At 39.9% G+C, this 12,298-nt stretch overlaps 1 protein-coding gene across 3 annotated transcripts in view; it reads right to left on the reverse strand.

The window, feature by feature from the left end:
* MSRA (methionine sulfoxide reductase A) overlaps positions 1-12,298 on the reverse strand; it is a 253,554-nt gene that overhangs the window by 79,480 nt on the left and 161,776 nt on the right. For all 3 annotated transcript variants that reach the window (XM_072331485.1, XM_072331487.1, XM_072331486.1), the window contains one exon: positions 10,078-10,184. In XM_072331485.1, the coding sequence (XP_072187586.1) occupies positions 10,078-10,184 (107 nt within the window). The remainder of the gene's footprint in view (positions 1-10,077; positions 10,185-12,298) is intronic.

A 12,298-nucleotide genomic window follows, 5' to 3' on the forward strand; every position in this document is an offset into this window, starting at 1 on the left:
AATGTGACATTTACATCACTGACTGTGTTCATTCTGGGATATTGCTTTCATTTCTCATATCCATTTTTTATATTTTTTTAAAGAAAGCCAACTTTTAAAGAAAGTTTAAGAAAGTTTAAAACTAAATTAGAAACAACAACAACAAAAAAAAACACCTTTATGGTGAAAGACACTGGAAAGCACATTCATATGTAAAGCTACAATTCTGACGACTCATGTCTCATGATAAAAAATAATAGAAGAATTCTGACAGTTCTCATGAAGAGAAGGTGGAGATGCATGGGTTTCACTCTCAGTCATCTGTTATTACAAATATATACTCTCACGTAGTTTAAGCTTCTGGCTGTAGGCCTTCAACATGCCATCCCCTCCAGCTTACATGGCCCTTCTCTGTAAAATGGAAGTTTCCTTTTATGAACACTTTAAATAGAGTTCCTTTAGAATTCAAAAAAAGACATGTTTTGACTGAATAGCTGAAAAAATAGCTACAGCAAAGTGCCAGCCAGAATGGAAATACTTTAACTTCAATGAGCCATAGGAAGCTGGTTGCATGGGGAAGGGTCAGGACCAAAGTGACGACTAAATGCTCGAAGTCCTTGAAGTCACTTTGTGCAGAGCACACAGCAGCAGGGGAAGGTCGCAGGAGGCATCTTGGGATGCACTTTAGGAAGCACAAAGAATGTTGTCCACCTTGTTATGTAGGGCAGTTAGATTTACTTTTAGACACTGTGACCAACTGCTAGAAAATATGCATGAGTCTTTGTCTGCAAGGATGAAGGGATAATTTTTCAACCACATAAGATGAGGAAGAAAGGGGAAAATCTGAAGACTGGGCAAAATGTGGAAGTAGGAAGGGAGGGATATAGGGCAAGAAGATCCAGGAAAGAAAAAGGGTGAGTAAACAGTGTAGGCAGGAAACAAATCACACATAAAGAGCCCTTGTTACGCGGGATTTGCTTGATCTTGTGACATGAACATTGACATCCATCAGGCTGGTTCCTCACCCATCAGTCCTGTTGCGATGACAGAAGTACTGCACTGAGAAAACAGTCGTGGTGTGACTCGTCCTCACTCCATTCCTTCTCGGGAATGACAGCCATGCATGAACATAAAAAGAGATCTCCTGTTTTTTCCTGGCCAGCCTGGTTTAAATGCCTACAATCCCATACAGCTCCAGCAAAAGACAAACACAATAGCAGACAGCAACCTGTCCTTCTTCTGCACCTTTTACTACAACTGGTAGATGTGTGGGATCTAAAAGAATAAGAGATTAGTCTACAAGCAATGCGTGCAAGTTATTAAAGTAGAAAAAGATCTTGATGCAAGAAGATCACAAGATCAAAACTGACATGACAATGTTGTTTGTTAAAGCGTGCTCTGATTTTTCTTTCCAGGAAGTATTGACTTGTTTTCCCCAAAGTTGAGAGCTATATTTGACTGAGTGGCATACTTCAAACAGCAAATAATACACAGAATCCTCCAGCAACTCACTGGGGAAAAATGCTGAAATGTAAGAAACTCTTGGGCCAGATTTTTATCTCCACTGAATTACTGGAAATCCAAAATAATTCTGTTGATTCTAACGGTGTTGCTGTGGATTTGCAGCTGCACAGTTGATTTGCATTTGGTTCAGCAAGAAAATCTTGAGAGATTCTTGAAACGTTAACGTCGGATAGAAAGCAACCTCATCAAGGTGACAACTGTTGATACATGCTGTAGCACACCGAGCTACAAGACTGAACCTGAGTATGTGTTCATACTCAGATATCCAAGCGAATTTTATAAACAGCGAGTATCTGGAGTATCTGTGATTTCCACATGTGACTTTTGTAAAGCTGAGACCATTCCCAAGTGCCATTATGTTCTAATTTCTGACTTGAGAAAACCACTTTCAGACAAATCTTTGGCTTTTTATTTTAGAGCTGGATAAAGAATGGAAGAATCTTCCATGAGTACCTACTTGAATTCTTAACTGAATTAATCGTGGCTTGGGCATATTACTGTCAATGTGAAAATCAGAGGGTTGAGTAGCCAAGGTACTCTTCAAATCACACGGCTTAGCATTAAGGACAAGGAAGCTGTTCGGACAGCACAAGTAGTGCTCTTGGTCTTCACCATATTAATTAAAAATGCATGAGCCATTAAGAAAAAAAAGAGAGAGACAGAGCTTTTTGTTTTGATTTTGAAATCTGTACAGAAACTGCAAACCAGGCCGAGTCCCTTCCCCCTCTCCAGATCAGTTCAAGAAGCCCTAACACAAGCCTCACCTTTCACCTGGACACAGAAGGATTCACAAGCCAGAGCAGACATACAACACAACATTCTCAACACTTCTCAAGACTATTTCTCAGGTTTAGTTTCCTGGAAATGTTGCTTAAGTCAGCATTAAGGGCTACACAAAACCCAAAGACAAAAAGTTATAACACAGAGCTAATCCTAAAAACGGTTTTTAATCCTTTCTTTCCTTTGCCTCTACCTTCTCCTATACTATTTAATCATTTTCTCCCCATAACTAAGCTCTACGTGAAATTAAGATCCTTAAGAGCTTCCTTAAAAGAATGAACCCTATCTTGTTCCCCGTAAAGCACTGTGTACACTTAACCCATCATTATTAATACCATTATTAAAATTACGCTCCTGACATTTGATATGCTTGTGAAACTTTTAGAGTGCTGTAGCAGATGCATAATCAAGATCAAGAAATTCAAAAGCCTGAACTAGAAGCCCTTCAGAATGATTCCTGACGCCACTGAACTGTGTAGGAATATATTTGCAGGCTGATATAAAGATATTTAGCTTGAATGTGTTGGTACCACTATAGGCTCCACTGTGCTGCTCCACTGCAGTGATTCAAGACATAAGAGAGAGATCTGTGCTCACATGGTGTGGCAGCTGGAGACCTGGTCGGAAGGAGTGGGACATCTCAACGGGCACTAAGCTCCTGTGGACGAGTCAGCTGAACCCTTTAAATCTTCATCTTTTGCAATAGCACACAGACCTGCCCTGTGGATTGACAGTTCATCTGCCTAAATACATGAAAACCTGACGACTAGACAAATTTAAGATGTTTTTACATTATCATAGAATCATAGCATGGCTTGTGGGGGAAGGGACCTTAAGGATCACAGGGCTCCAAACACTGCTGTGAGCTGGCTTCCCCCCACCAGCTCAGGCTGCCCAGAGCCCCATCCAGCCTGACCTTGAGTGCCTCTGGGGATAGAGCACCATATCACAGGCATGTTGAACAGAGCAGGAAGCACAAAGCAGGAAATGTTTCATTTACAAAGCACTCTTGGATTCAAATCTATTTGATATTTACATTGGTTTACAATAAGGCAATTTCAAATATTAGTTTCGATGTCCAATATAAGTGTTAGCTTGAAGCCCCAAGTTCATGTTCACAGTGCAATAAAGAAAATGGTTTCTTTGCTGAACCCCATGACCTCCAAGCTGAAAAAAACATGACTATAAAATAGAAAGCATGGTTTCATAATGCTGCTCATAGGTCTAACTTCAAATCCATGATTAACTGTATTCACAGCAGTCAAAGGGCTAAGTGAAAAGCCCGGCCTTTCATCAAATGAATAGCATATATGCAGAAGGGAAAGCTAAAACAATCTTGACTTGTGCAGCATCAATATAAGCAAGGAATATGGGCTATAGCTGCATCCAGGGGAACAGAAACAACATTCACTCAACACAGCTTGGAGGCACCCTGCCTAAGTGGGTTTTGGGAGCTGTCCTTAGTCCTGTGCTTTCAGGGATGCTCACTGGTGTTTTTATATCAAAGAACCATCAAATTGAGTTGGAAGGGATCTTTAAAGACCATCAGGTTCAACCCCCCAGCCATGAACAGGGACACCCACAGCTTCATCAGTGCTCAGGGCCCATCCAGCCTGACCTTGGCTGTCTGCAGGGATGGGGCACCATCACCTCTCTGGGGAACCTGTGCCAGCACCCCACCACCATGTTCTGTGTATTCCATTGTTTCAAAATAAAGTCATCTTGGTGGTGATGAAGAAATGCAGTCAATAGCATGTATTAGTCCCGAATGATCTTCCTGCTGCAGAGTGACTGAATTTTCTTGGCGTGACAAGGAAGGCTTATTTTCTGCAGTTTAAGGTAAACATGAAAAGAGTTAGCAACTGTTTTCACAAAACCTCCTCATCCGCAGCTGAATGCAGCTTTCTCGGAGAAGGATGAACATAAAAAGGGTATCTCTGTAGCACAGATGAGTGATTACAAAATAAATAATGGCTTAGCTTATCAGATCAGGCTTGCTTATTTTCATAAGAACTACCACCATCAATCAGGAATCAAGTAGCTACTATTCACTTCAGAGTGAAGCAAAGATAATTCGATACGTAAAGCTCTGAAATAGACATAATTTGAGAGGAGTAAGCAGGTGTTATTTTTTTTATTGACTCTATTAGGCTGTTTTATTAACAACAATCTACTTTTTTAAAGACCTATTTAACTTCTCTCTGCCAAAAAAAAACAACAAAAAAAGAAACAAAAAACAAAAAACAAGTGAAAAAATGCCTCTCAGTGAAAGTGTGCTCTGTATTCACACAGAATGCTACAGAAAGCTCTGGCTTAATGTTGCACGTTCACAAGGCATTCCTTCGTTCAACCAAAACTTCAGCTCAGAACGGCTGGATCCTGCAGATCTGTAAATAGCATTTCCTTGCTTCAATAGATACAACCCTGACCAATTTGCTCGCTCGCTCACTGTGCTGGCCAGAGAACTCCAGCTTTTAAATCTCTGCTCCTTTCTAGCATATCAAATATACACCACTTGGTTTTGCAGTCAAAGACTTGGGTGGTTTGCTCCCACATCATTCCACAGAGTGCTTATGAAAGCTTCGCAATATCTGCAGACTGCTGAGCTGCCGAGATTTCTCCCTCTTTTGTTGGGTAGTGCTAATCCAATGTTTCTCTTATTCTGCAGAATGCATCCATCCCTCACAACCTGCTTTATACCTAGCAGAGTCCACATCTGAGTGAGGTATGTGAGCTGCCATTGTAGTCATGGTATAACAGCTTCCATTATACTCACAATACATCAGCTTCTATTGTAGCCATGGTATATCACTTTCCATTATAGCCATGGTATATCAGCTTCCATTATAGCCTTGAGAGACCAGTGTGTGCCTAAAATCAGCTAGCGAAAAGTAAGCAGATCAGATATTAGGAAAAATTTCACCTCAGAAAGGGTGGTCAGGAATTGGAACAGGCTGCTCACAGGGAGGTGGTGGGGTCACCATCCCTGGAGGTGATCAAGAACTGTGGAGATGTGGCACTCACGGTCAGTGGGCATGGTGGGGTAGGGCTGGGGTTGGACTTGGGGACCTTATATGTTTTAATTACATTCTTAATAATTCTATTCTATTCCACTCTGTTCCACTAGTGTTCAGTACTATTTGAGGTGCCCCAAAGTATCTCAGATACCTACAAAGATACAATACCCTAAGGAGTATGTGTGTGTCATGGAGTGGCAGCTGGAGGTTGGCCAAAACAATAACAAAAAGAATGAAAAAACATGGAAGGTCAGATATTTATATTAAAAAAAAAAAAAAGATGTTTCAAGTTGAGATGCTTGTAAAACCAATAGGATCTGAAGTTATTGGTTGAGGGATTCCTTTCTCAGCTGCATGTGGGTAAATCACAGAATCCCAGCACAGCAGGGGTTGGAAGGGCCCTTAAGAGATCATGGAGTCCAGCCCCTGCTAAAGCAGTCCCCTACAACAGGTCAAACAGGTTGGCGTCCATATAGGTCTTGAATATCTCCATAGAAGGAGACTTCATAACCTCTCTGGTTATAAGCGCTGTGCCAGTTCTCCATCACCCTTACTGTGAAGAAGTTTTTCCACATGTAGTACAGAACTTCCTATGTACAAGTTTTAGGCCATTGCTCCTTTTGCTATTACTACACACCACCAAGAAGAGCCTGGCCTCATCCATTTGCCTCCCATCTCCCTTTAGATATTTAAAAACATCGATCAGATCCATGGTACAACGGTATTAAATCTCGTAGAGTGATGCCAGTAGGGAATTTTGTGCCACATATTAATCCTTTCATTGCTTGATTCAAAAATAGATTGTAGGTGTTTGGTCAAATTCATGCTCGTCATGCCAATTCATTTGTTAGATTAACTGAAAATAACACTTCGATGAAAAGCAAAGAAAAACGGCACTCAGAGTTTCATTTATTTAATTAAGCACCTTCTTCAGTCTTTCATCAAAACGTAGATGCTAAGGTGAAGGAAAAGCTGCAGTACGGCTCAGCCTCTCCTCTCCACATCAGACCTCATACCCTCCCATCTGCAGCTTTGAGTCCCGACATTTCCACACAGAGGATGTTCTCCAGACTGACAGATTGGGCAATTAGTTAATTCCACTTGCCTGGATCTTATCTATTTACACTACATTATAATTTCTTTTAAATTCAATCTCTTCATGTTTAGGTACAATGCTTTTTGAATTTCATAAAGATACTTGCAGGCCCCAAAGCAAACCATTAGCGTTGTTTCTTACATATATATATATATATATATTTCTGTTTAACTACAGTTTGGGTACATTTATTGCTTTATTTTGTTTTCTCAGTCTTTTGACCAGCTGATTTAGATTGCAGAGAGGATTCCTATTAGTGTCACAATCTTTTCCAGCAGAGAAACTTTCCAAAATTATAGCCTTACAGCTGAAATACTGAAAAGAATGCATTGCATTACTTCTAGCAGAGTTCCATCAATTTCCAAGCAAAGAAAAAAACAAACCCAAACAGTTACCTCTTTATTCATCTGTAACTCCTGTACGTTCCATAAAAAAATGAAAACAGTTCTCTGGGGTTTCTGTAAAGGCCACATTTTTATCATTTTCATGAAATCTCAACATTCCTACTCTTCTGCCTCTTTGAACCCGTATTAGCTTCCCAAGGTTACCGCTATATGAGCACATAACATCAGGATCTTATCACTGCTCACATCATCTAACACCTCTGCCAAGAGCTCAGAATTTAGTTCATAATCATCCACAGAGAGGCCCTTTAATTGCTGTGTGGGCAGCTCTTCTCCTGCCAAACACCTCCTTTTGCAGCAAAGTAATAGACCTGCATTTTGCTCTCTGTGCACGTTGTTCATTCCCTGTGCTGTCCTACATGAGGATGCAGAGATGTTCATTTTTTTGGGGGTGCTACCTTAATATAAGTCAACTGTGGTGATGGGGCTCAATATATACTTGGAGCCTGAAATCCCTGCATTAGCAGCTTGACAAAACAAATGCAGGCCTGTGATGCAGAAAGAAGCAAATACAAAGTTTCTTCCCACTCATAATTTTGCTATTTGGATTAGTGCCCAGATAATTCATTTGAAAACCAAATCCAACCAAGCAACTGTCTTGAAAATTGAGTAACCTCAGGTTCAACTGTATTAAAAAACTTCAGCTTCAGGCAAAACTGATGGAACAGCTCATTCACAGCATTTTCACCAAGCCCTGGCCCTCATTTTATGTTTTTCTGATTACGCATACATTGTGTTACAATTTACCAGCAGCAGAACTGAATTGCCACTAGCTGACTCTGACCATATGCATTCAGCTTCATCGACAGCTAAAGACGCGTGGCTCAATGCATATTCATTGCTGGATTGCCATTTCTCAGCTGTTAAAACAGCTGCATGAACAGCAACAAGTTTCACAACTTAAAATAGATGTAGCCCTACAGGATACTTGGGCTCAAGGATAATCACAGTTCACACCAGCAGGTTGGGGACGTGGTATCTTTGCACCCAGAGATGGCACTACCATAAGGGTGTAAGCTAAATTAACATTCAGTCTGTAGCTTTTATTTGTTTGCAGCGCCAGAAAACCATACGATCATCCATACTGACTAAACTCACTTATTGAGGTTACCATGGTTCTAATACTTACTAGGGACGTGGCTAGTGGGTATGATGGGGATGGATTAGGGTTGGATTCGATGATCTTAGATTTCTTTTCCAACCTTAATGATTCTATGATTCTCAGATTCTAATCCTTCCCCTATTTGGAACATTTGCCACTGACCATCGTGGAAAAATCAAGATTTATTTCACCCCCAACTTTTTTTAATCTGCCATTATCAGGTGTAAAGAAATGTATGTACGCCTGCCAGAAGAATTCGGCATTTACTTTAAATTAGTGCAATAATAAAGGAAACTGCATTTCCTTAAGATAATGTAATGCAAAGCATTTATCATGACAAGGGATTCCTGAACATATTGTTTGCTCAGTGTGTTTCCAATTCAGCCGTTTCACTGCTGCTGCAATTCCACAGTAGATAATACTGTAGATATTGTTGATAATATGAGAAAATACTGTGTAGAAACTGTATTTCCTCTAGGAATTTCAGTACATATTTGCTCTGGCTCCTTAGCTGTCAGTAAGGTCCCTTCCTTCCTCCTACATTAGAGCAAAAATGAGCTCTACATGTGACCACTTACAGAGTTGTGCCTAATTACATAAATGCACTAATTATACCGACTTTTGAAATGGTGAGAGACTTCAAAGTAGGTAAATTTTATATTGTGCCATTAAGAAAATCTATTTGATGATGGAGAATTCTGTAATATCACATTGCAATCTCCTGCATTGTAATTTTGCTTTCAAGTCAGCATTAATTTAATGACAAATAACTGCGGAGAATAATAGATTTGGGAAAGCAAACCGAAAGCTGTAAGATTTAGAGTGAGATACTGGTCAGCAGATGTTAATAAAAGGGAACAAGAAACAATTTGGAAAAGCGATGAATCTCAGGTAACTAATGAGGAGAGAGAAGTTCTGCATGATAAATATGAATTCCAAGCCTTCAGAAACTGCTCTACTAATAGATATAGACCTGAAAGACTGATTGTCCCCATGCATTCAGCTACTCACAAGAAAACATATATGCCGTTGAATATTTAATTTATATGCAGTTATCCCACTGCTAGGAACAAACTGCAGATCAGTTATCTGTAGTTCATCCCTTTGCGCACAAAATAATGCCAACAGTCATGAAAAAAACACAGATCAAGCTCAGTGATCAACCAATGTCATATACGCACTTATAAAAACCAAGCTGCTGCACAAGAGTGCATGTACCTCCTTCCATACACCGGTGCCTACCTCTGATTGATACAGCCTTACTCTTCAAAACAGATCTCTTTATTTTAACATTAGATATTCACCAAATCCCCAGATCTTTAATGATCCTTACATGGAATCACAGTACAAGTGAATGTACGAAAGCTCACAGTACCGCCTAATAGTTTATCTGTTGCACTGATGCCCAAGGTAAGTAATTTATTTCCTGTAAGTTCCAAGAAATCATATCTTTTTTACAGTAGAAACTGGATGTTACCTTGCAAGACCACTAGGCAGATCAGACAGAAATTACAGAGCAGAATCACTACAGGACACAGTAATCTCTCTGCCTTAATTTAAACCCAGGCCTATAATAGCTTATGTGGCAGGGAATAGACTGAATTCATCTTCACTGGAAAACAAGGATGTGGATAGGAAAGGTAAATCAAGCAATCATCCTCCTCCTACACAGCAAGACATACTGAAGTCACTGAATGTCACATTTAAACAGAGGAATTTGGGGAATAGAAGCATCTCAGAACCAGAAGGTAGGGAACCCTAAGATCCCAAGTTGACATATTGAGGAGGACCTTTCCCCAAAGTTCAAGAACTCTTGGATCTAAGACATTAGCTTCACCCTTCAGAGTATGGGGCCCGGATGCCCCTGAGTAGCTTTAAGAAGACCAATTTTTTCTCAGAGGAGCCCACATGAAAAAAGTATCTGAAAGAGATTAAATTGTCTCTGTACAAGTAACTAAATATTCTTTTTTGCATCAAGTTGTCATGCACACAAACAAGCTTCTTTATAATAGCTGTAATTTAGAACAAATAAGACTCAACTTAAGTATTAGGGTGAGGTTCTCCAAGAGCAACATGGAGAAAGCATACAGCACGAGAAGCAATGCTGTGCTTACGAGAAATTTCCTTGACCTCTGATCAATACGGGAAGCAAAGTGGCACCCTGCCCAACATTACCTTTTGATATTCTTCCTTAGATTTCAAAGCAGCTTCCATCTGTTCTTGGGAAAAAGTGTAGATGGCTGAGCGATACTGAGTGCCAAAGTCATTGCCTTGCCGCATTCCTGGAGGGAGAAAAAAACATCACCCCATGAGGATCGTGCTCATAAGTGAATGACGTGCAACATGTAAGCCCAGCAGACTCTAATGTAGGGCCTTCCATTGTCCTGGGTTAGCACTGTCTCTCGTGTGCATTAGCCCATAGGTATTTCTAGAAAGACCAAGTTGCGCCAGGGCAAGTTTAGGTTGGATATTAGAAAGAACTTCTTTACAGAAAGGGTGGTTAGGTACTGGAATGGGCTCCCCAAGGAGGTGGTTGAATCGCCATCCCTGGATGTGTTTAAGAGACGTTTGGATGTGGTACTCAGGGATATGATTTAGCAGAGGTTTGTTGTTGTGTTGTTGTTTCATGGTTGTTTTTTAAGAGATAGGCTACTGGTTAGGCTGTGGTTGGACTTGATGATCTTCAAGGTCTTTTCCAACCTGAGTAATTCTATGATTCTATGATTCTAAGTGTTTCTTTGTTTGAATAGTCCTGAGGAGATTCAATTCTAACATCTCCTTTGAAAGGACATGGAAAGGAAATGTGATTATTTTACCTTTTGGTAAATCACACAGTAGTCAAACAGATGGAAAACCTCAAATAATCAAGTTGCTAATCAAGGTGCTTCTAAAACATTTGTTTTGAGCCATGCAAACACTATAAATAAAACTCTGATTTTACCAAGTGCTTAAACATTTTCTTGTGCTGGAGGATTACATCTGAATGAGAGAAAGGTTTGTAATATCCACAGAGATAACTACCCATTCTGTTCTACTCATAAACAAACGCTCCTGATAGAAAACACACGCTGCTGAATTAAGTTTGGAGCAAAGTTATTAATTTGTGCCATCACTGCTGTTACTTATGAAGAGAAGAAATGATTTGCATGAAGTCTGAACTGCAATAAGGAACTTGATAGAGAAATGTGCTAAGAAGGTAGAAGGAAAAAGTATGGATCTTAGAGTGAGCAATGCTTAGGAACAGCAGCCCTTTAAGGAGTCTGGCAGAAATAGATAATAACGGTACATATGAGCTCTCTACTAAATTCTAATTGCAACCTACATGTGGTAATATGGATAGCAGTACTTTTATATTTAACATTATGAAAAAAAGCACCCTAATTGTACATACTAAGTCCCAGAAACTACAACATAAATACATAACTTTGGTACAAGGATTAGCCCATTTATTGCTGGTGCATTTGCTCTTCTCAAAAGCCTAGCTGCATGAAGTTGCTCATATACATATTTCCAAATTCAAAGCTAGATTCTACCTACAAAACTATAAAATAAAGTGTCCTATTCCCTTAGGTGGCTGCCCAGACACAGGTTGGCATGATGCAGTCCTAGGGAGCCTCAATGGACAAAGGCATTGCTGCCTCTCATCGCTGTCCATTCCATTCCCTCAGGCAATCCTGGAAGCTAGTTTTGCTATGGATCATTCCATAAACAATTCAGCATTAAGACTGATCAGACCAATCTAGAACTGCAGTTGTTCAGTTTCAGTCTTTCATAACCTCGTTTCTAATCATGCATTTGGAAAAACAAACAAACAAGCAAGCAAAGAAATATAAAAACTTTTTCTTTTCCTGTAACAAAATATATTTAGTGAACCCAAGTGAGTAAAAAACCCAGCCTGACTGAATATCTCTGAAGCAGACTGAAGGAAGCTGATTATTCCCAGAGGTCCAAATGTCTACAGCTGAAGACAAAGTGGAAATCATTAGGACTCGTCCCCACGTTGTCCTACACTGCACAAGTCCCTCTGAAGATCAGCATCAACTGTCAGGACTATGGAGAAAATGAGAAACAGAAATGTCCTAAAAGACGCATTTCAACAAAAAAATCCATTCAATGACCAACAACACATATGAATGAAAGTGATTCTGAAAAATCCTATGGAGTTTCCAAATGTTTTGGGTTATGCTTCAAGCAGTAACATGTTATATTACTACACATAAGAACAACAGCATTCTTCATCATTACTTAATAGCACGCTCTGCAGGGCACATAATATTTTCCTTGTTTCTTTATGAGTTATTTTAAGATGGCAGAGTGACTATAAAGCCAGTGCCACAGAACAGTTTGGCATAAAGTGAATACAGGGTAGCTAAGCATTAGTTTTGCCAGGATATGT

Source organism: Excalfactoria chinensis, chromosome 3 (genome assembly GCF_039878825.1).
Source record: "Excalfactoria chinensis isolate bCotChi1 chromosome 3, bCotChi1.hap2, whole genome shotgun sequence".
In the NCBI taxonomy this organism is placed as follows: Eukaryota; Metazoa; Chordata; class Aves; order Galliformes; family Phasianidae; genus Excalfactoria; species Excalfactoria chinensis.